The 22739-nt window shown below is 46.8% G+C and overlaps 1 protein-coding gene across 20 annotated transcripts in view; it reads left to right on the plus strand.

Annotated features, from left to right (window-relative positions):
* PAMR1 (peptidase domain containing associated with muscle regeneration 1) overlaps positions 1 to 22739 on the plus strand; it is a 170479-nt gene that overhangs the window by 91915 nt on the left and 55825 nt on the right. For 8 of the 20 annotated variants that reach the window (XM_085009513.1, XM_085009514.1, XM_021079923.2 and 5 more), the window contains 2 exons: positions 14920 to 15032; positions 19757 to 19933. In XM_085009513.1, the coding sequence (XP_084865639.1) occupies positions 19804 to 19933 (130 nt within the window). In that variant the 5' untranslated portion in view covers positions 14920 to 15032; positions 19757 to 19803. 20 annotated transcript variants of the gene reach the window in all.

Below are 22739 nucleotides of genomic sequence, written 5' to 3' on the forward strand. Positions count from 1 at the left end.
TTCTTTAGTCTACAAAGTTAGGTCTGATGATTCCTTCCATTTTATAGATGAGAAAATTGAGATTCAGAGAGTGGTTGGTGAGTCAGGGATTTGACTGCTGTGTTCTTGGTCCCAGACTTGGCTGCCATGGGCCCCAGAAGGAGGGCTGGGATTCAGGAATTTCTCCCCAAGAGGAGCACCCGTGTCGGGGTTCCTGCCCATCCAATCTGTCCTGAGTCCCGGGATTCTGTCTTCCCTAAGTTTCTCCCATCATTTTCCCCTTCAGCTGTCACTGCCTGCTGCTTACTCCAGGCCCTCATCAATAGTCCCAGCTGTTTTCTCTGTGTGCTGGCCTTGGCCTCCTCCATCCTTCAGCCTGGACACCGGAGGGACGTTTCTTCCTAGGACTTTGCTTTGGGTGCAGCACCCCCTGCAGAGCACTCCTTTAACTGTAGAGTAAAATCCAAACACGGTGACCACATGTTTCTTTTCCTGTTTTCTGCCACATCAAACTATACATATTGTTTATCCTCGAGTTGGCTTTTGTTCTGAGATATATATATATATATATATATATATAAACTGTTTAAAGAGTTCCCTTTGTGGCTCAGCAAGTTAAGAATCCGACTAGTATCCATGAGGATGTGGGTTCTATCCTTGGCCCTTGTCAGTGGGTTAAAGGATCCAGGGTTGCTGTGAACTGCAGGTATAGGTCGTAGATGCAGCTCAGATCTGGCGTTGCTGTGGCTGTGGTGTAGGCAGGCAGCTACAGCTCTGATTCGACCCCTAGCCTGGGAACCTCCATATGCCACAGCAGGTGCAGCCCTAAAAAAAGCACACACACACACACACAAAGAAGAAAGAAAAAACTGATCAAAAATGTTAGCTATTGTCTTGTAAAGCATCCTTCGTCTCTCTTCAGCATGTCATTCGCTACCTCTAGACCTAGTCTGAACATCCTCACAACAGAGGCAGTGTCCTGGATGTTCTTTTCTCTCTGAGCCTGGTACCCTACCTGGCATATATGCAGGAGCTGTTTATGTTTCTTAACTCACATTAGTCCTGGGAAGATGAATTTTCCCAGCAGCCTATAGAGGCAAAGGATAAGGCTTCCAAACTGTGACCACCTGGAGCAAAGGCTGAGTAGGAAGGAGCGCTTGAGGATACAGGTAGAGGGGGAGGAGGGTTGGCTGCTTTTCTCCTCCTAGCACCAGCGCGCCCCTCCCCTAAGGCCACGCTTTAAATCCGGCAGACTCTGGGTGCAAGCAAGGCAGGCAGTGGACCTCCCATCCCAGGCTTGGGTGGGAGTGAGAGGGTGTGGGGCTTCTGGCCTCACCTGAGCGCCCCACCTACCTCCGGCTCCTATCTAGGTGCTGCCGTCCGCTCCCCTCCCCGAGCCGGGCCTGGGAGACCAGCCTGACCTGGACTGGAGCCTCCTTCGTGACAGCTTCCCTTCCAGACGCAGCCCGGGGCCCTTCCGGCATTGCCACACCTCCCCGGGCTCCGCAAGGGTTAAGGCGGCAGCGGAGAGAAGAGGTTTGGGCTGACGTCGCTCTGGCTGAAGGTGGTTCCCCTCAGATGAGGATGGGAGAGCCTGGCGAGCTGAAACCCGAGCTCCCGCTCAGCTGGGGCTTGGGGAGGTCCGTGTAAGCGCCGCTGGCTTCCCTCGGTCCCTCCCCAGCAGTCACTCGGGGCACCGCCGCGGGACGATGGAGCTGGGCTGGTGGCCGCAGCTGGGGCTCACTTTTCTGCAGCTCCTTCTCATCTCGTCCTTGCCAAGAGGTACTGTGAGTAGCATTCAGGACCCCCCAGGAGGGGACTTTTCCCTCCGGGGCTTGGTAGGGGGCAGGGCTGGGGCGTCCCAAGAGGTGGTGCTGGTGTGGATGTGGGTGGGGGTTGGGGGGAGGGCTGCTTCCAGTGATAATCTTGGGGGCTTGGCTGGTGATGCTGGAGTGTCTGTTTCTCCCTGAGAATGTGACACCCTTTTCTTTCATCCCAACTTGTGGGACTGAACTGCTTCAGGAGGGGTACCAGCTTCAGCTTTATTTGTGGGGCTTTTTTTTAGCCTTTAAAAAAACACACACACACACACACAAAACAGCCTCCGGGAATCCACCCAGTCTGAGGCACCCTCTCTGACTTGCAAAAGCTAAATTTCCTCCTGGAAAAAGCCCCCTCAGAGGTGAGTGGGAAGGAGAGAGGTGAACAAGAGCAGGGCTTGCAGCAAGGGTGCCTCCTGGGGAATCTTGCTTGATGAAATCTTACAGTTACAACCCTTCAGAACAGATCCCCAGCAAGGCGGATGTACTCACCCAGCGTATATACACTTCCTTCCCGATAAGAATGAGAAAGAAGCAGCAGCAGCCAAGGTGAAGAGTGCAAGTTGTTTCTGGGGACACACAGTGTTTGTTTAGAAAGAGCTGTGGCTTCATTGTTTTTCACATGTCATTTTCTGAGCCACAAACCCCATGTCAAATGGGCTCCTGGGGCAAATGAGGTTGAGAGGAGACACAGACCCAGCTGTGGGTAGAAGCAAGGGGAGGGCAGGTTTGTCCTGTAATTGCTCCCGGGACGAGTGGGAAAGGAGGGCTGCTTAGGAGCTTCTGTCCTTAGATGGCTGGAGAGGCGAGGTGTCAGGGAGGTAAGGGGAAACCTCAGAAGGTCGGGGCAGGTGGAAATGTGCACACTCGATGAAACAGGGCAGCTTTGCGGAGGAGCAGAGAGAAGCTGAGCCTTTGCTACTTCCCTTCTGTGGGGGCTACCTGTCACCTGTGCTTGGCCTGAGAGGAAGATGCTCCGTTGCTGCCAGCAACTGGCAAGTTTCCAAGAGTAAAACCTAGGAAATGAGGTGGTGGCGGCGTACACTGCAGTCGACTACTGTGGAAGGGGAACTGGACCACCGGGGCACATCCCTTCATGACAAACAAAAAGCCAGGACACACGCAAAAACCCCATTTCGGTCAATACTTCCCATCTACCTGGAGCCTGCCAGCCGCACTTGAAATCTTCTGGGGTGATTTACCCTCAAGCTAGAGAGTGTTTTATTTGAATTTGCCCTTGGTGGTATCTGAAGCAGCCCAAAGACAATTACGCAGGAAGAAGGAGCCCAGGAGGGGGTCTGACAATCCATAAACCCAGACACTTGCCTGGGGGGGTCAGTTGGGGACTTTTCATTAAGACTCCTCCCTGCTTCATCTCTGGAGCCAAACTGCCAGGGCTTGGTGGCCCAAGTGCCACTCCAGAGGTTTCTGGTTCCTTCCAGAGCACCAGGGCTCCAGGTCTAGTGTCCCCATCCCTGCGTCAGCATCCTTTTTTATAACGTGGCAGGTGAGATGGCTCAAACGCATCAAAGTTAAAAACTGAAGCTCAGCTGCCCCATTTTTCTTGCCCATGCTCTGAAAAACCAATTTATTCCTGACCTGAGGATCTCTTTTACCTTTTGCTGTGGAAAACCTTCCGGGGAGGGTGTGTGGTTTCTGGGCAACCAAGCTGCGGACTGAACGGGAGAGCAACTTCATGTGTCCAGCAAGGATATTTCATTGTGGAGCGTGCGCATTTAGAGGGTAGACAGAGGGATGGAGTGGAGAAGGAAAATATTTCTTCAAGTCATGAGCGAGTCCACTCCCTGCTGGAATTCTCAATCTGGCCCCCATCAAGGAAAGCTTAGGAGCATATTTCCTCTAATTACTTTTCTAAAAAGAGCATTTGATGAAATATAAACATCCACTGGGATGGCACAGCAGACGCTTGTTGCTCATCGGCCTGGGACACGTGCTGGAGGATGAAAATCCAAACATCAGGCCAAGAGATAACCCAACATAAACAGCATGTGAGGGGAGAAACCCAACTCCACTGACTTCACCAAATAGCAGTAGCTCTTGCCAGCAGGATTCTGCCTAAAAGGAACAACTCATTTAAAAGATGTGACTCTGGGGAATGAAACCTTAATATGAATAACTTACAAGTGCTGCTTCCAGCAGACATTAACTGGTGGGGAATGAGCGTCAGGGCAACCGGGGAAGATAATTTGAAGCACAGATATTCAGTGGGCAGGAGCAGCCAGCTGAGAAATGGAATGTGGAAAGAGAGCGAGGGGGAAGGAGTGGCAAGAAAAATTAGATGTTGGTTTATAATGGGATGCGTTAGCAAATTCCACAGAGCGAGCTATGAAAATTGGACCGTCTTGGCAGGAATGGGTTTTTGTGGGGACCACGAAGAGGGTGTTTTCCTGATATATATTCTGAGAAGTCCTAGCTCGTCCCAACAGGGAAATAATTTGATGGTGGGATCATGGGTTTGGGGAGCTGGGAGTGACTGTAGAGTTAGTTGAGGTATTCATTTAGTTGGAGTACCTCAAATTCAGAGGAAGATGAGGGGAAACCTCTGTGAGCATGTATGATGCGCCCAGTGTTTGAGTCAAATGCAAGGGGTGCTGTTATTCTCCCTGTTTTACACATAAGGTTTAGAAAGGTTCTGTGACTGGTTCAGGCACACCCAGGCTTGGTTCCTCACAACGTTTGATCTAGCAATTCCACTTCTGGGTATATGCACAAGATAAGTGAAAGCAGGAACCCAAGGAGATATGTGTATGCCAGTGTGATTCCCAAATGTCCGTCAATGGATAAACAGAATGTGGTATGTACATACAATGGACTCTTAGCCTTAGAAAGGAATGAAGTTCTGATACATGCTACAACTTGGAGGAACCTTGAAAACATTATGTAGTGAAAGAAACCAGACCCCAAAGGACAAATACTGTATAATTCCATTTATATGAGGTGCCTAAAGTGATCAGCTCCGTAGAGGCAGAAAGTAGTGCAGAGGAGACCAGGGGCTGTGGAGGAGGGATGGAGGAGTTCGTGTTGAATGGGTGCAGAATTTCACTGTGGGCTGATGAAACCATCCAGGAGATGGAGAGTGGTGATGGTTAGTGGCGACAAGCCACTGAGCCGCACACTTAAAAGTGATTAAGTAGTAAATGTATGTTATTGACATTTTGCTGCGATATGATATAAAAGAAAACAAAGGCAGATTAGTGGAGCCTGGGATGAGCCCGGGCTGTCTTAATTCCCGAGCTCGAGCTCACCTGGTACCCAACTGACTTAAACTCGCACATCTACCAGTATTATATGCTGATGTACATGTAATCATAGCATAACTTCAGGACAAACATGGCAGGAGAGGGTCCTTGCTCACGGCTCCAGTTTTGGTGGCGCTGTTGCTCTGTCTGGAATGGTTCTGGCAGAGAGCGAGACTGTCGTGCCGAAGGACTGCCAACTGGCCACCTTTGGGTGGAAGGTCTGCAGAAGTATTTCGTAGGATGCAGTGCTTAAAAATGTTTTGAACCTGAATGCTTTGAGTTAGTCTGGGTCCTCTCTCTGGCCTGACACCCCACCTTCTCCACCCACACATATGTTACCTGCTAGTCTCGACTGCACTGAGGGGTTTTTTTATTAGTAGTATTTAACATTTTTTCTATTGACCTATACTTGACTTAAAATGTTCTGTCAATTTCTGCTGTACAACAAAGGGACCTGTCATATATATATATATATATATATATATGTGTGTGTGTGTGTGTGTGTGTGTGCATACATAAATGTATATATATATGAAATTGGCATTTGAATTCTTGATCTCCATTCCTGGGAGGGATGGGAAACAAAGAGTGAAAGTAGGAAGGCTGGGTGCTGAATGGGAAGAAACACAAGTGAGCGTTCTGTAGCAGACAGGACTTTTAAAAGAAGGAATGTAAATATAGTTTAGCTTGTGTGTTTTATGGGACCTAATCTCACCTCTATGACCAATTCTTCGGCGAAATGTTTTATTCTCATGAGTGTCCTCGAGCGTAAGCTTTTGGTGATGCTGGGTGTTATGTCTGGGTCAATAAGCTGGGGACAAAGCACTTTGGACCCGGGGCAGAGGTGACCTGGAGCATATAAGTCCCTTAGAAATATCCAGAAGCCTTAGGGAGGGCTTTGGAATGGCAGAGACCGTGTGTTCCACCTAAACGTAACTATATCCGGCTAGACAGCAGTGGCTGAGATAATGGCGTCTGGAGGACCTGATGATTGGCCTTAAGTCAGAAAATTATTTCCATCTGCCCTCCTAGGGGTGGGCAATCCCGATGCAAGAAAAAAGCTCTCTACCTGCCTCCCCTGAGCCCAGCTCTAGAAGCTGCAGTCGATTTGGGGTCTGTGCACATTGGAGAAAGTGCCTCTCGATGATAAATGAGGGAAGCTAGTGCCCTGCTCCTCCTACCTGTGGGGGGGGGGTGGCTGCCACCCTCACTTCAGGGATATTTGAGGGTCACAAGAGCCCAGCTCCCTCTCCCCTTACTTTATTTTCATGGGGAGGGAAAAGCAGTGTTTACACATTCTAGTTCCAGAGGCCAGCTGGGGCTTTGAAAGCTGCCAGATCAGTGGCAGAGAGTCTATCAGATTCCAAGCCTGGTCTGTGTTTAAGGAGTTCTGTTTGTCAGTCATCACAAGATCTGGACCAAAGCGTTAGGTCGATAATGGAGAGAAAGAACAAAGATGCAAGGCAAACTCAATCTCATCTCTATAAACAAAACCACTCAGGGAAGGCAGAGAATTGGTGTTGGCTGGAAACTTTCCACTTTCTTAACTAATGGGATTTTGTATCTCTCCCCCAACATGCCCCCCCCCAACAACAACCTGACTCCTTTCATTGTTCTTGGTTGTTATTTGTAAAACGGACACAGAGCCCATGTGGGTTGACAATGGAGTAGGTAGGACTGCACATCAAACTCATCACCGGTGATGCCAGAAACACCGACAGTGGGCTTCTCTGAAGGGGCTCCCATTCTATCACGCCTAAGGGACCAGATCCCAAATAATCTACTGAGTTTGTGGTAAATATCTATATGCCTTACAGCTATTTACTGAATCCTCACAACCAGCCTAGGAGGTAAGTAGTAGGGCTTTTATCCCTAATTCACACAGAGGGAACTGAGAGAGAGAGAGGTATCATACCTGTCCAGGTCACAGAGCTGGACGTCCATGCTTTGAACCCAGTCTGACCCCAAAGTGCACACACTGAAACACTACACAACCGTGTCCTAGCAGGCAGCAGGTCTCATGACAGTACATCTGCTGGCTGTCTTTTGGCCAAATCATTAACACCATGGCATTCATAAAGAATTCTGGTTGTCCTCTGGACATTCCAAGTCCTTGGAATGGCCTCGGTAAGGTCAGGTGCTCACTATGGTGGAGGCAGAGTGGACATGGGAGACAGAAGAGAGACATCCACAGCCCCAGGGGGACCACTTGGAAACCCAGAGGAGCTATTTTCTGAAGGAAATAGGCCTTCAGCAGATGGTGAATCCCACTGATTGTGGGGATAGCTGTCCATGGGAGCATACATCTCATTCTCATTAGACATGGGATGTGAGATGTCTTTGCCCCATAGTCAACTTGTATAAGCAACATCCCATGTCTAGGAGTTCCTGTTGTGGCTCAGCTGTAGCAAATCCAACTAGTGTCCATGAAGATGGGGGTTCGATCCCTAGCCTTGCTCAGTGGGTTAAGGATCCGGCATTGCCGTAAGCTGTGGTGTAGGTCACAGACATGGCTTGGACCCTGTGTGTCTGTGGCATAGGCTGGCAGCTGTAGCTCCGATTCAACCACTAGCCCAGGAATTTCCACATATCCCAGGCACAGCCCATAAAGCAAAGCAAAAAAAAAACAAAAACAAAAACAAAAACAAAAACAGAAACAAAAAAAAAACCCATGTCTCTTTGCATGGGGACAGAATTAAGGATGAGGCATCTTGCAAGCCTGGTCCTGACAATGGATAACCCTGCTCCTTGATGAATTAACTCTGTCAAGATGGTCAGTGTGCAAACTCTTAGGCTGTAGAACAGGGGGAGCCGGCCTGGAATGTATAAAAGGAGGCATTTTTTTTCTCTCTCTTTTCTTTTTTGGCATAAGACAGTTGATGGATATTGCAGGGGATGGAGATGGGATGCCCTCCCATTAATACTAAGATGAGTTTTAACCAGTTCGTTTCAACTTTGAGGAGCTGCTGTTGACTGGACACTAATGTCTTGTGGTTAAAAGAAGTGTCCCTCTGGGCTGAGTAGCAAATGAAGACACACAGTTCTGTCACCGCTTTGCCGCTGGAATTGGGGGAGTGCCTTTATTCCTGCAGTGTAGGCATCTTTATCACCGCCTGCTCTGAGGTTCTGGCTGTCTCAGCGGGTTGAGTCAGTGGTTTGGCAGCAAGCTCGGTATAAGGGGAAGTCTGGTCAGTTGGTTTGGTGATTTGAAAACCAGCGCTGCTGCTGCCAGCACAGAGCGAGGAACACATTCAGGCAACTTTAGCTCATGGGGAGACACAGCAGTTGTCCTCATAAGCTGAACTGATGGTTGGTTCAATAAATTTCCAACCAGTTTAATGGAAAAGCACTGAGTGGAGGAGGGATGTTGGCCAGGTTTGCTTCAAATCAACTCATCTGAGGAACTAAAGTGTCAGTGTTTTTCAAATCCAGTTCCATGTCCATTGACTTCATAGGCTTCCTTTGAAGATGATCCGTGAATCCCCTGTATCACACCTGAGATGTCCCAGGGCAAGGGGCCTGAGCTTAGCTTCTAGCTGGGAACCTACTCCCATATTTTTCAGTATACCACTCCGATCCCTTGATATCAGCAGGAGGGAGGGCTTGGCTGGTATAAAGAATCTTTATTGCTGGACCTCTTGGTCTGGCTTTCTGCCTCCCAGTGGGTGGTTAACTGCCTGCTTCGAGAACAGAACCAGTGAGCCTCCCAAGCCTTTATGGAAATGAGAAACAAACTGCACTAACCAAAACGCGAAAAATATACAGCAGTCACTGACCCAACAGATTCCCTGTACTGTAAAATAGAAACCCCATGGAGTTCCTGTTGTGGCTCAGTGGTTCATGAACCTGATGAGTATGCGTCAGGACTCAGGTTCAATCCCTGGCCTTGCTCAGTGGGTTAAGGATCTGGTGTTGCTGTGAGCTGTGGTGCAGACCGGCGGCTGTAGCTCTGATTCGACCCCTAGCCTGGGAACCTCCATATGCCGTGGATGCGGCCCTAAAAAGACAAAAAGACCAAAAAAAAAAAAAAAAAAACTCCAAAAGGTCACAGCATGAGCCATTTCTAACATCAGTCCTTGTCACAAATAACCTTTCCCCTGGGAATCACACATGCCTCATGTGTCCACATTCATGTCTTTATTCAACAAACTGTATCAAGCACCTATGGCGCTAGGAATGATCTTGGGTGCTGGAGATACTGTGATGAGTAAGACAAGTCCTTTTCCCAAAGGCTCTTGTAATCTGTAGAGAGAGTTGATTGTCCAGCCTGGCATTTTCCCAAGCTTTCATGGCATCCTAATCCTAAAAGATATTCAGCAGAAATAAACAAAACCTAGGATATTTTGATGAAATACATTTGGGGGATGTGGGAATTAACTAGGCACAAAGAGTCGTATGTGCTCAGCAGAGCCCCGCAATAAAGCAAGCTGATATTCGTGTTTACAAAGTGACTTGGCCACAGAATCTCTTTATTCACATAATACCTTATACCATCTAGTGAACTAGAGCTCCACGGAATATAGTTTGGAAAACTTGGGTCTCTTGCCCGTGATACGTAAGACATTGAAGAATGTCTCATTGTTACAGAGGATAGGGTAAGAAGGGCATTTGAAAATCTATAAAACATGGGCTTCTCTGCAGATTTCTGCTGAGAGATGGCCAGGAATTCTGATGTCTTAGTCACTTAACACTTGCTGAGATGTTGAAAGAACCACAGAGGTGATTCTGGGTACGTTGCTGTGAGAAAAGTCCTTACCGGCACTGACCTGCATGGTTCATGGAGAAAACTCACTTCTTCTGTGCAAGTTGCTTGAAGAAGTGTGGTTGGCCTGAGATCAGTGGGCACACTGAGGTGTGAATCTAATTAATGCTCACCCATGCTGACGGGGAGAGGTTCTGGGAGTGATAAAATCTGTGACTTGACTTCTTGACTAGGTTGTATCCTGGGTGACAGTCACACTGTCTCCCCTTCAAAAATATGGAGAAATTTGGGCATCCTTTTAATCCTTGGGAGCATTGAGTCCAAGGTCTATTCATTACCACGTAACCTCTTCCCTCCTCATCCAGCACACATATGCATTTGTCTCCAGTCTTTTCTTATTTACGCTCCTGTCTGCCGGGTCTGGTATAGCCCAGCCACCAGGACTCTGATTTGCACAACCTGCAAGTGGCCTGGGCTGTTTACACCAGGGCTGTATCCCATAGAGATAGCATGTGAGTTAGAGCTGTTCATCAACTCCTTGTTTGCTGTTTCTGGGAACTACTTTATTCCTGCCTTTCCTAAATATTGTTCTTGTTGTCATGCAACACGGCTTCTCCCTTGGCCCCAGCATTGCCTGCCTCCTCTCTCTGCCCAGACTTGTTTCAGATTGGATGACTACAGTGGTGATGGGTGAGGACTAAAACCAGCTGCTCCTTTTAAGGGCTTCCTGCCCAAGTAGACCTGAGTAACCCATGACCTTCTCCACAAGGATTTAGCCCTTGCTTGCCATATTTTTGGATTTCAGTTTCGATAGAGATATCTTAGCATGGATGTGCTCACATTTGAATACTCATGTACACAGAAGAATGAAAGCGTAGCTATGGATACATACATATTTATGTGTGTCTATGACTATGTATAAATATGGGGTGTCACGTATTATGGTTTAAAGTAGGGCCCAGTGTTTGCATCCTAGCTCCACCATTTATGGTTGGCTTTTTGGCAAATTACTTAACTTCTTTAAGATGGTCTTGCCACCTTCCAGCCTGTACACTGCAGAGAAGAGTGTCTTTATTATAGGTTTATTGCAGGTACTAAGTGAGATAATCTATTTAAAATAGTATAATGCTTTGCAAAAAGGGAGTACTCAGGAAATTAAAGTCATCTCCTACTCCTCTCCTTTTGGCTATTTTTCCCAGTAGCACACCTTTCACAAGGAATTAAGAAGGAGAAATATTGGCTGTTCTGTCTCTAGTAAAATGGAAGTTACCTGGTCCTCTCGAGGCCCACTTCACCTTGGACCACAGTCCTATCCTACTCATCTGTGACTCTGTGTTAGAGCAAAACAATTCCTAAAGATTCACCATACATTTATTTCTTTAAGATTGGCTTTCTTCCTCTGCTTTAATCTTGCTCCTACCGTCCAACCTTAGGGTGAAATGCCTTCCACATGCTGTGCTGCAATTTTGAAATAGGGCCAGTGGTAAACTCTTGCAGGGGTTTGAGGGGATGGTGTCTTGCAGAGTAGGTGATTCAGGGTCAGTGATGTTATCACCCAAACATGAGATGTCGCTCATGACCACCTGTTGTGATTCAAGGGTCGAGCCAGCCAGGAATCCCTAGGCAGAAAGAAGTTCCCTTTCGTCTTGTTCTAGCTTGCAGAGCTGGAGGAGGTAACTATAATGAGGGCTAGCCTGCCCCAGACTGCTGCCAGCTCAGGGCTTAGTGAACCACAGGACATACCATTATAAAGGCATCACCCTCCCTCAGCTTGACATCTGCTCTTGGCCACCTGCCTTTGGTAGGAGGAAAATCTGGCTTCTGCCTGGCATCAGTGAACCTGGAAGTGAAGACAGCAGCACTGACTTTGGTAGCTCTTGGCAAAGAGGTTGATGGCGGTTGACCAGGACCCCCATAGAGCCGTGACAGACTCTGACACAGAAAAAAGGTTTTAAAAGTGTGGAACGTTCAGGAACAGGTGGATAGTTTGTAGAATTTTTAGGTCTGGGTAAGTCCAGATTGGATTTTTAGGATACAGCTTGTTTTATTGAAAAACAGTAAATTTTTGTTTGTTTTTGCTTTTTAGGGCCACACCTGTGGCATAAGGAAATTCCCAGGCTAGGGGGTCTAATCGGAGCTGCAACCGCTGGCCTACACCACAGCCACAGTAACGTGGGATCCAAGCCATGTCTGCGACCCATACCGCAGCTCACAACAACGCTGGATCCTCAACCCACTGAGAAAGGCCAGGGATTGAACCCACATTCTCATGGATCCTAGTTGGGTTCATTACAGCTGAGCCACAATGGGAACTCCCAAGTTTTATTGTTTTTAACTTATACATTTTAATGCTTTGTTTGACCTAATATTTGCCCGAGTTCTATCGCCAAGTACTTTTAGACGCATTATGAAATTACTTTGTAGTAGCCAATGCTAATAAAAAAAAATAATAAGATCTCTTCAGCTCATATGCCAATGTTTGAAATAACCCAGAAGCAGCTGTCCTTCAAGGATTTCTAGCACCACAGTTGTCGAGGATAAGAGCAACTGGGGGGCTCTCCCAAGATGCTAGCGTTTGGGTTTTGTTTCCTTTGACTATAGATGTAGAAAGTCTATTTCTAGAAGAGAAGCAGCGGGAGGTGAGGTATGTTCTATTTAAATAGGTGTCTGAAGAGGGAGGTATTAGAAAAAAGAGACAAGGCAATCTAGAAGCAAGGGGGAGAGACCCAGAATGCTATGATATAAATAAGGACAGACTGCTTGAAAATGCCACGTATGTGCGGGCCTCCGGAGGAGATATTATGACTCAAGCCCTTTGCTCCCTTAGCATCTCTATCTCAGCCACATACGTGATGGTTTTTTATTTTACAGAGAATAACGGTAATATCTTGACCAACATGCACTTTTCCTTCCAAAGCCCTTTATGCTCATTGCCTGTTTAACTGCAGTGATAGCAACAATCCCATCAACGTACCTCCATTCTTTTGAGGTTTGGGAGAAATGCCACAGCACGGTGTCTTTTCTATGATTGTCCAGCCGCATAAAAGCGGGACAGATTGAGGTTTAAAATCTGGGTGGTCTGACTCCCAGGTGTGTCTGCTTCACCAATGCTGCATTCTTCATCTCTAAAGTCAGAAGCGTGAACTCTTTAGAATCAAAGGATTGTGTTGGAAAGGAACCAGATGGTGGCCCCAGAAAGAGCTGGCTTGTGATCTTTCTTCTTTCACCCGAGTGCTGTGCTACCTGGGGCCATTTAGTGACCCTCTCTGTTCTTCTGTTTCCTCATCTGTTAAATGAAGGGTCATCATGAGTCTTCAATGCGCTGGTATGTTTTAAAGGCTCAGCTACCTTCCCATGGGGGCTGGGACCCGGGGAGAGAGGAGAATGAATGAGGAGTGACAGTGAGGAGCCGTGTCCTCAGTAAAGGATGAAGAGGGGAAGGAAATGACAAACGGATTTTTGCCTCCCTCCCCCTCTCCAGTGTCCTAGTGCCTACAAACTAGATTTCTAGGGAATCCATTGAAAGTTTTATCACTCCTGATACCCAAAAGGGACTGATGAAGGCATCAACTTTCCAGCTATCATTAACAGGAGGAGCTGTGAGAAGGGGAAGAAGGAGGTTGCTGAGGTTGGAAGTCCAGCCAGGCTGGGACGGAGGGTCACTCGGTGACGGGATGGTTCTCAAAGGCTCAGGAGGATGTATTGCGTCACCAAGGGCCCCAGTAACTGTTCCATCACGTCACTCTGCCTCACAGCATTTCTGCCTGGGATTTGCCTGCCTGGCATCTGTCATCAGCCTCGCCGAGCAGGCAGTCAGACCCTCAGGCAGTTAGGAATGTTGTGCATTAGAAGTGAACATGGGGAGTTCAGATAGTAGCGGCAGTGGGGGTCGGCGCGTGTGGACAGGAGCAGAGCCCGAGCTGCCTCGTTGTAGATCTCTCTGCTTCCTACTTCTTCTTTTTTTCTTCCTCTGGTCTCCGGAGGTTTGTAAAATACAGAAGAGAGTAAAACTTCTCAGGAGAAATTGTCATTAAAGGTGGGTAGATGGGAGGGCTGTGGGTTCTTTGCTGGATACAAAGGCAGATTCTAACATCAAGGAGGAGTGAGCCGTGATAAAAGCACTTTTCTTTGCTACCTCCTGGGATGACCTCAGCCTGGGCCTGTGGTCTGACAACTGATATTTCCATCCTACAGGGAACAGACTGACTCATGTTTTCATCCACAATTTTCTGACTTTTTTCAGTTTGACCTCAGTAGCCACTATGTCAACATTAGTTCCTTAAACCCTAGTGTTGAGGAGTTCCCATCGTGGCTCAGTGGAGATGAATCTGACTAGTATCCATGAGGACTCAGGTTCGATCCCTGGCCTCACTCAGTGGGTTAAGGATCTGGTGTTGCCATGAGTTGTGGTGTAGGTCACAGACGAGGCTGGCTTGGATCTAGTGTTGCTGTGGCTGTGGTGTAGGCCCTTGGTTATCAATTCCACACCTAGCCTGGGAACCTCCATATGCTGTGGGTGTGGCCCTAAAAATGAAAAAAAAAAAAAAAAAAACCCCACAAAAACTAGTGTTGAAAATGTGGCCCTCTGAGACAGCACTAAGGGGACGCAATTGCTCCCTCTGCCATTGTGTGAGTCAAGCCCCTGCTGTTTGAGGGCTTAAGTGTTCTCCATCTTGTTGGCAGTGAAAATACACTAGCACTGGAGAGCTTAAAGCAGGCTGTCACGTTGATAAGGGACTGTGCAAAATAGTGCTGGTGGCAATGGTGACGGCCAGCTTTCTTTCACTCATTCGTTTGTTCACGCCATCTATGAAAGCGGAACCCATGCCAGTGTATCAGCATTGTTTTCATTGCCTTGGTATTTGCATGGATAAAGCAGGACTGAGAGGTTAAATGTCTTCCATTTTCCAACCTGAATTCTGAAAAAACCAGAGCTGGATTGACCTCTTTTTGTATAACTGAATCTCTACTCTGTGCAGGAGATACCAGGATGGCTGCTCCAAGCATGGCACCCACAGAAGGGCTTGGGCAAAGCTTATGATACCAAAGCACTTTGCAACTCTCTTGATACTGGTTTACCCTGAGTAAAAAAAGAAGGAAGAGAAATGCTTGTGCACACACAGGATAATGATGCAGCAATTTAAAATCACTTTTGCAGACTACTCAAGGTCAAGAGAAAATGTCCATGACTGAAATAAAGAAAATAAGCAGTTTCTAAAAAAGAAAACACACACACACAACACAGCCATAAGAAGTTACCAGTTTTGAGAGGTAAGAACATTGGGTACACATCTTTCAGTTTCTATATGTGGATATATATGTCCATTAAATGATGACAATAGAAGGATAAACAATAGAATGTGAAGATTATTTCTGAATACTTTTTATTCCTCTACGAATGATCTTATGTTTTGAAGCTTTCACAAAGAATTTTTATATTAAAATAGGGAGTGTTTGGTAAAGAAAAAAATAGATATTTTATCTAATGGAAGAGTTAGAGATGGATGAATGTCTGCGGTGCCCCAAACTCTGTAAGTTTAGTTTTGCTGTGTGATTACAGGCATGCTCTTGACCTGTTGGTACCTTGGCTGATCCTAGGGCAGTGCTCTCTGAGTTCTTGGTGCATAATTTGTGCTTATTTCCTGGGAAGCACTGACAGAATAAGTCATTTTCAGCTTTATAATGCTTTTCTCTTAAAGGTGGAAGACAAAGTAACATTTGCTCAACTCCAGCAGCCATTGAAGCTGGAGGATGTCCTGGCCTTTTTCCCCCTAAGCAGCAGACTTGTTCACCTCCTCCCTAAACCTAGAATTCTGTGAGCCTTCCCTTCCCCTCAGAATTCCTTTAGAAAAAGTTCTTTGATTTTCTCTTTGCTTCTTCCCTACTTAGTTCTTTTCCTTACTGCTAAAGTGAAGAGGATGGACCCGCTCATTTTAACTCAAAAGGACCTCACTAGGACATTTTGAAAATTACACTGCATAAACAATAAATGCTCAAGTGCTTTAGTGTACACATAGGAAAACTTTTGGTAGCTTTCTACTGCTGTTGGAATTTCTCTAAATCCTAGTTTCTGGAACTGGCCTTAGCATCCTATTGTAATTCCCTGAAATGTGTGCAGCTAAAGTTAAACGAGGGAGGTGCCCCCCTTTTGTAAATGCAGTTCTGATAGATGGAGACGGAGAAGACCAGGAGAGTCCTCTGGTCTTCAAATCTCTTCAGCTGGTCAACTTTAAGTTTTTCTCATAGAATATCCCACTTACCTATTTGTTTCTTACATGTGTATTTTGAGGGCACTTTCCTGTCTCTGTTCAAGCTGAAGGAGAAAGAAGGGTGGTGGACTTACCAGACCAGAGCCACCGAGTCAATGAACCATTAAAACCGACCCTTCCTCCATCACTTCCATATTCCTGGGAAGTGGTCTTATCTTGGCAAATAGATTTCTTTTCTTCGTCTTCTTTTTACAGCCTCATCTGTGGCATATTGAAGTTCCCAGGCTAGGGGTCTAATTGAGGCTGCAGCTGCCAACCTATACCACAGCTCATGGCAATTCCGGATCCTTAACCCACTGAGCAAGGTCAGGGATCAAACATCCTCGTGGAGACTATATCAGGTTCTTAACCTGCTGAGCCACAATGGGAACTCCTAGATTTCTATTTGTGATTTTATTTAAACACCCTTAACCCTGTGAGTCCTGTAGATTTTCTGTTCATGTCCCTTCATGACCACCCATTTGTTCTCATAGCATCCTACCTCTTCCTTGTCACAGTGAGTGATCCTGTGCGTGGAGTCCTTTATCCAATATCTCTTCCTCTGTAAGACCGTGAGTCCCATGGGGCCAAGGATGGTGTCCTTTCTTCTCTCCACTGTGTCCCAGCACCCAGTCTCCTACCCGGGAGGTAGTGGACACTCAGTAAATACATGTGGAATGAAAGAATGCATCCATCAGTTCACGCACATTCTTGGTGCTGTGCTTAGTGGGGAAACTGAGGACCAGGGTAGTTAAATGACTGGCTGCAGGTTAATCTTTCTTTAGAGAGAAGACACAGTACGTCAGGTCCCTGTAGATGCTATAACACATCACCACACACCAAGTGTGTTTTTGTGCAGTCCTGGAGCACAGGAGTCCGAAATGAGTCTTAGGCGGCCAAAATCAAGGTGATGGCAGGTCTGCGTTCCTTCAGGATGGTCTAGGGGAGGATTTGTTCCCTTGCCCTGTCCGCTGTCTAGAGGCTGCCTCCATTCTTTGAGTCGTGGTCCCTTCTTCCATTGTGAAAGCACATCACTCCGATGCATCCAGTGCTTCTCTTGTTGCATCTCCGTCTCTGACTCTGATCCTCTTGCCTTGGGATTTCATTGAGTCCACTGGGACAAGCGGGCGTTCTCTTCCCACTCAAGAGTGTTAAATTAATCCCATCTGCAAAATCCTCTTTGCCATGTAAGGTAACATTTTCCTGGGTCTCGGGCGTCAGGATATGGACATCTTTGGACCATTATCCTTTTTGCCACATAGAGTCCTTGGAAAGGCGCCACCCGGCTGTCTTGGCTGACAGTATAGAAGTGGACTTCCCTGGGATCATTCCCTTTGGCTAAGAGGATGCAATAGTCTGGACCTTACCTATAAAGCTCGTATAATGCGCTTGAGGGGGGCAGAGGTGGGCTTGCTCATTGAATAAAGAGAAATACCCGTGCATTTTAGGAAATTAATTTCTGGGTAAAGGGAGGCCTGCAATATTCCGTGGCTGGGCCAGAGGTGGGCATGCCTGATGCTTAGAGAAAACAGGAGTAGAGCATACCTTACGTGGCCTTCCACATTGAAGTACAGAGGCTTATACAAGTTGCAGCTAACATCTGTTCTTCCAGTGCTCCCCCCGTCCCCCCCCCCCACCGGAGTCATTAGTATTTGTGAATTCTTAGAGAACCTAGAAGGGCGGAGTGCTCGCCTTAGGGAGCACAGAGGGAAGGGTCAGACATGAGCCACACCCCATAGCATATTCGATGTGGAGAGAGGAGAGGAGGCTGGTGCCAAGGAACTTTGACCCAAGTTAGGCAGCCTGGACCAACTGTCCCCGACACCTCACCATGGGGGGGATAGTGCCCTGGTACTGAGAGCAGGAAATTATGGGGCAGTCAGCTCTCTTGGCTTGTAGCTCCGAGCTAGACCCACTGGATGGAAATATTTGACTGTTGGAGGAAGGGTAACTCTAGAGTTAAGGCCAGTTCATTTCACACATATTTATCAAGCACCTCTTGCAAATTTCTCCCCATTTTGTAGGTTGGCTTTTCACTTTCTTGAGAATGCCCTTGGTTTTGTGCAAACATTTTTAATTTTGATGAAGTCCAATTTACATGTTTTTCTTTTGTTGTTTTTGCTGTCCCATCTAAGACTGATATGGCGATTTACTCCTATGTGTTCGTCTGCTTCCCTTCACTTTTAACCATTAAGTTCTCATCTAGAGTTTCGAATTCACATCATCCAGCCAAAATCAGAACCATGGGAAGCTTGGCTAAGTAAATTCTGGTGTCTGCCCTGGAAGGGCTCACAGAATAGCATAGGAAACAAAATCTCAGTGGTAACAGTACCACGCTGGCCTAAACCAGTTGTTCCCGAATGCCAGTGTGAGCATCTTTGCTGACCCACAAAGATGGAAAAGAAATAAGGAATTTTGTGGAAAAGAAATAAGGATTTTTTTTTTTCATCCAACTAAATGTATGCAAGCTAAGAACCTATCCCTTAGTATACAAGTGGTACTTTTCTATGATGCTAGAATGTTTTTAGGACCAGGGGCTGAGAGGAGATGGCGAGAATTTCTTTAAATGGCTCTACTTGGCAAATTAAGAATGATCAGCTCTGTGTCCAACTGCCAAGTTTAGGGGAAGAAAGCAGAAAACTAAACTATGAAATTCAAGAGGTTTGAAGCCACCACAGATATTAGGATTGGTTTATATGGGCCTAGGGTGCATGTTGGGGATCCCTGCCTGGGTTTTTAGGGAAGGTTTCACAGGGAAGCTAGAGTCTCTTTATTCCTCAAATATCTGACCTATTTCTGCTTCAATCGTCATCTTTGTGCAAAATATTTAGTAGCAGAGAGTTGGGGAAGGAAGAGCAAATCAAAGCTACATCTGTTTCTTAGCCTGGATTCCTCTGGATAGCTTTTTTACTGATTCCTCTCATAGGTTTTGCCAGATGGTTTTTTTCCCTTTCATTTACTTAAGGTATATTTTTAAAAAGAAAGAAAGAAATTCTACTCAGAAAGGAATACTTTTTTTCCTCATGGGAAAGAACACTCAGTTGTATTTGGGGATTGAATGAAGTTCTGCCAGTGAATTCACTCTTGTAAAACACTGAAATTCTCCCAGCCATACTAATTAAGATACTTTTTGTCTTTTCTGTTGGTTTTAGCTTTGAAGGTACCATAAAAACGGCATGCTGCAAATTCGAAGAGCCAAGTTGAGAGGAAATGACAGGTCTCTACTTGGCATTCAGCCTTGCACTTGAATGACCTGATCTAGAGTGTGGTCACCAACCTTTTTAATGGCCCACATGCCTGGGCTGTGCTATACAGTTATGCAGCTGAACTGTTCCTCCTGGAGTTGTGCAGTGCACAGCCTGTGTAGCTGTAAGCGGTGGCCTGGTGCACTCCAGCAGAAATAGAAATGAGCATAGACACTCCAGAGGTGTTTGGTTGTTTATAAATTATTTATGTGTATGTGTGTTGGTTACTTAGATTATATATTGATCAAACATAATTTCTTTTTTTGATTAAAAAAATGAAAATGAATAGCAGTTCCAAAAAAATTTTATCTGTGTCCCACTGGATGGTTTTGAACATCCTTGGAGGTAGGTCCCCCCCACCCTGGAGACACTGGCCTGGGAAGAATCCACATGGTCTCCTCCTTTGTTCAGGCAGGACGACACCTTTGTAGGACAAGATTGCTTCTTAGCAGTAGAGCACTTCTGGGTCTTACCTGTTCCTGCCTGCTGGTTTCTGTTTCAGAGTACACAGTCATTAATGAAGCCTGCCCTGGAGCCGAGTGGAATATCATGTGTCGGGAGTGTTGTGAATATGATCAGATTGAGTGCGTCTGCCCTGGAAAGAAGGAAGTGGTGGGTTATACCATCCCTTGCTGCAGAAACGAGGAGAATGAGTGTGACTCCTGCCTGATTCACCCAGGTGAGTGTGCAAGGGGAGACTTCAGGTTGCCTGCACGTTTTCTGAAGTCACCAGTGGGAGCAACCTGTCACTTGAATGCTGACAGGTTGACCTCAGGAGGCTGAGACACCATGATGATTAAAGGGCCCTAATCAACCCACTTTCACCATAAGCACAGGACTCAGAGGAATTAACACTCTTTTCAGTGTAAAACTTATAAAGTTGTTGACTCATTTACTCATTCATTTAACAAACAGTCCGAGTAGCTCCTATATACCATGGCAGGTACTGGGAATAAAATGTTTTTTAAGAAGACACATTCCTGGCATTCCCAGAGCTTGCAGCCTTAGGAGGGAGATGGAGGAATTAACATGTGGCTGGACTATAGAGTGGCAGGTGCTATGATAGAGAAACACGAGTACCTTGAGAGCCTGGATGAGGACGCGGGTCCGTGATCTATTAGAGGAGTGATGTGTGTGCTGAAGATGGAAACAGCAAAATGAAAAGCCTGAAGGAGATTTCGTAAAGAGGTCCAGCCGTAGAGAATAGCATGTGCTAAGGTCCTGTGGCAAGAGAATTCATGGAGTTTATGGGGTTGTAAGTAGCTCAGTCTGGCTGGAGAGGGGTGTGTGTCTGAGAGAGGGAGAGGGAGGTGAGAAAAATGGAGAGAAAGACCGACAAAAGATCAAGAGAGAACAATCTGGGAGTTCTCTTGTGGTGCAGTGGATTAAGGACCCACCGTTTTCACTGTAGCAGTCCAGGTCACTGCTGTGGCATGCGTTCAGGCCCTCACCCAGGAACTTCCACATGTCACAGGCACAGCCAGAGAGAGGGAGAGAGGGAGAGGGAGAACAATCTGAAGGAGAGAACAGGGGTGAGACCCTGTAGGGCTTTGCAGGCTGTGCTATGATGTTTGGGCTATTTCCTGAAGCTGCTTAGTAATGTTGGAGATCCTTTAGTGAAGAGGTGAAAGCCAATTTTCTCTTTAACTACAATGTGGAGAAAGGCTTGGAGGAAGGACGTGATTAGAAGCAGGGGAGGAGTGATGGGGACCTTGATGGGCAGAAAGCCTGTGGATGGAGAGAGGAGGAGGGGTTGCTATTAAGGAGAGTGGAGGTGATGACAGTTTGGGGTTGGTCGGGTGGGGAAAGGAAGGGAAGGGCAGAAGTTGAGGATGATGCTCCTGCCCTGAGCTGGCCATTCGGGAGGTGGTCCCAGTAATATGAGAGCATCCTGGGGTGAGGTGGAACCTTCCCAGTTGTGGTGCCCAGTCCTTTGCCTTTTCATCAGCTGGACCTGCCTTATCCCACACCCCCACTTCCCTGGGCCCCCACCAGAGAGGGGACAGTGATTGTCTTTCTTCACAGAAGGGCCTGCGTAGAGGCAGTGCGGCCCCTGAGCTTCACACTTCCGATGTTTCCAGTGTGATTGACAAATCATTGAATGTTTTCTTGGTGCTTTCAGCTCTGCTGCCTTGTAAGTGTCATTTCTCCCAGGGGAGTCTTAACTTTTCTCTTCTATGCCTGATGGAAAGGAGGGCATAGAGAATTTAAAATATATCTTCCTTAAACTAAAGACTAAAAGGATGTCCAGTGTACTTGGGGAGTGTCTCTCCTTTCTGCCTCTCCTCTTTAACAAACACAGAAAATGATACTCGTTAACTACCAGGAAGTTTCTTTTGAGGAAACCTATAGCAGAGGAAAGAAACCCGGGCTCAGATGTACAAGTGATACTTCTAAACCTTCTTCCCTCTTGGAAGAGAGTCCTGCTGAGCTTTAAAACAGGAGCAACCTCAGTGTAACCTTTGCACATCAGATCCAGAAAAGAAACCCACTCTTCCAAGTCTCTCATGCTGAGTGTGGTATATAGGAAAACGGTGGAGCAGTGCCTCCAGATTTTCTAAGGAAGTGTTGAGAGCTAAGCCAGAGTCTTCTGACTAGGGGTCCTTGGAGCAGGTACTGATGTCTCTGAATGATTTTTGGTGTTTTCAAAAGCTTAGCAGTTACTGTTGTGAGAGTTTGATGAGATGGCACGGGGTCACAAGATAAGTAAGAGAACGTTATAGGCAGTGCTGTGGGCTACCTGTTGCTTCATACAGAAGGCCATCCAGGAGTTCCCATTGTGGCTCAGCAGGTTAAGAACGCAGCTAGTACCCATGAGGATGCAGTTTCGATCTCTGGCCTGCTCAGTGGGTTAAGGATCCAGCATTGCCACAAGCTGCTCCAATTTGACCTCGAGCCCAGGAACTTCCATATGCCACAGATGTGACCCTAAAAAGAAAGAAGGCCGTCCACACTGGCCACATCTGTACCTGACCTCTTGTTACGTCATACAGGAAGCAGCCACCTCATCACCTTGACTGATGCTGAGAATGATCTTCCGAACTAGGTAGTGGGGAGCTGTCCCACAGCAACCATGGGGTTGCCCTGAAAAGAAAGGCCAGAGAAAGTGTTTTAAAAAAAAAAACAAAAAACAATTTTCAACGATAATGAATTGATGTCCCAGCAGTCCCTGTTGGTGATCAGAGAGGTTTCTCTGTGTGCGTAAGTGTCATTATGACCTCAGGCATTTAAAATATTTATTGATTTTGATTTTGATTTTTTTGTATGGTCGCACCTGTGGCATATGCAAGTTCCCAGGCCAGGAGTCGAATCAGAGCTGCAGTTGCTGGCCTACGCCATAGCCACAGTAAGGTAGGATCCGAGAAGCTTTTGTGACCTACCCTACAGCTCATGGCCATGCCAGATACTTCACCCACTGAGTGAGGCCAGGGGTAACTTCTGCCCTAGGTCTGGAATCAGCCATTTCTCCATGGAGCTCTTGTCTG

Source organism: Sus scrofa, chromosome 2 (genome assembly GCF_054392235.1).
Source record: "Sus scrofa isolate SSC_HxYL_T2T_F1_AM1 chromosome 2, Sscrofa_HxYL_maternal_Yorkshire_Landrace_v2.0, whole genome shotgun sequence".
In the NCBI taxonomy this organism is placed as follows: Eukaryota; Metazoa; Chordata; class Mammalia; order Artiodactyla; family Suidae; genus Sus; species Sus scrofa.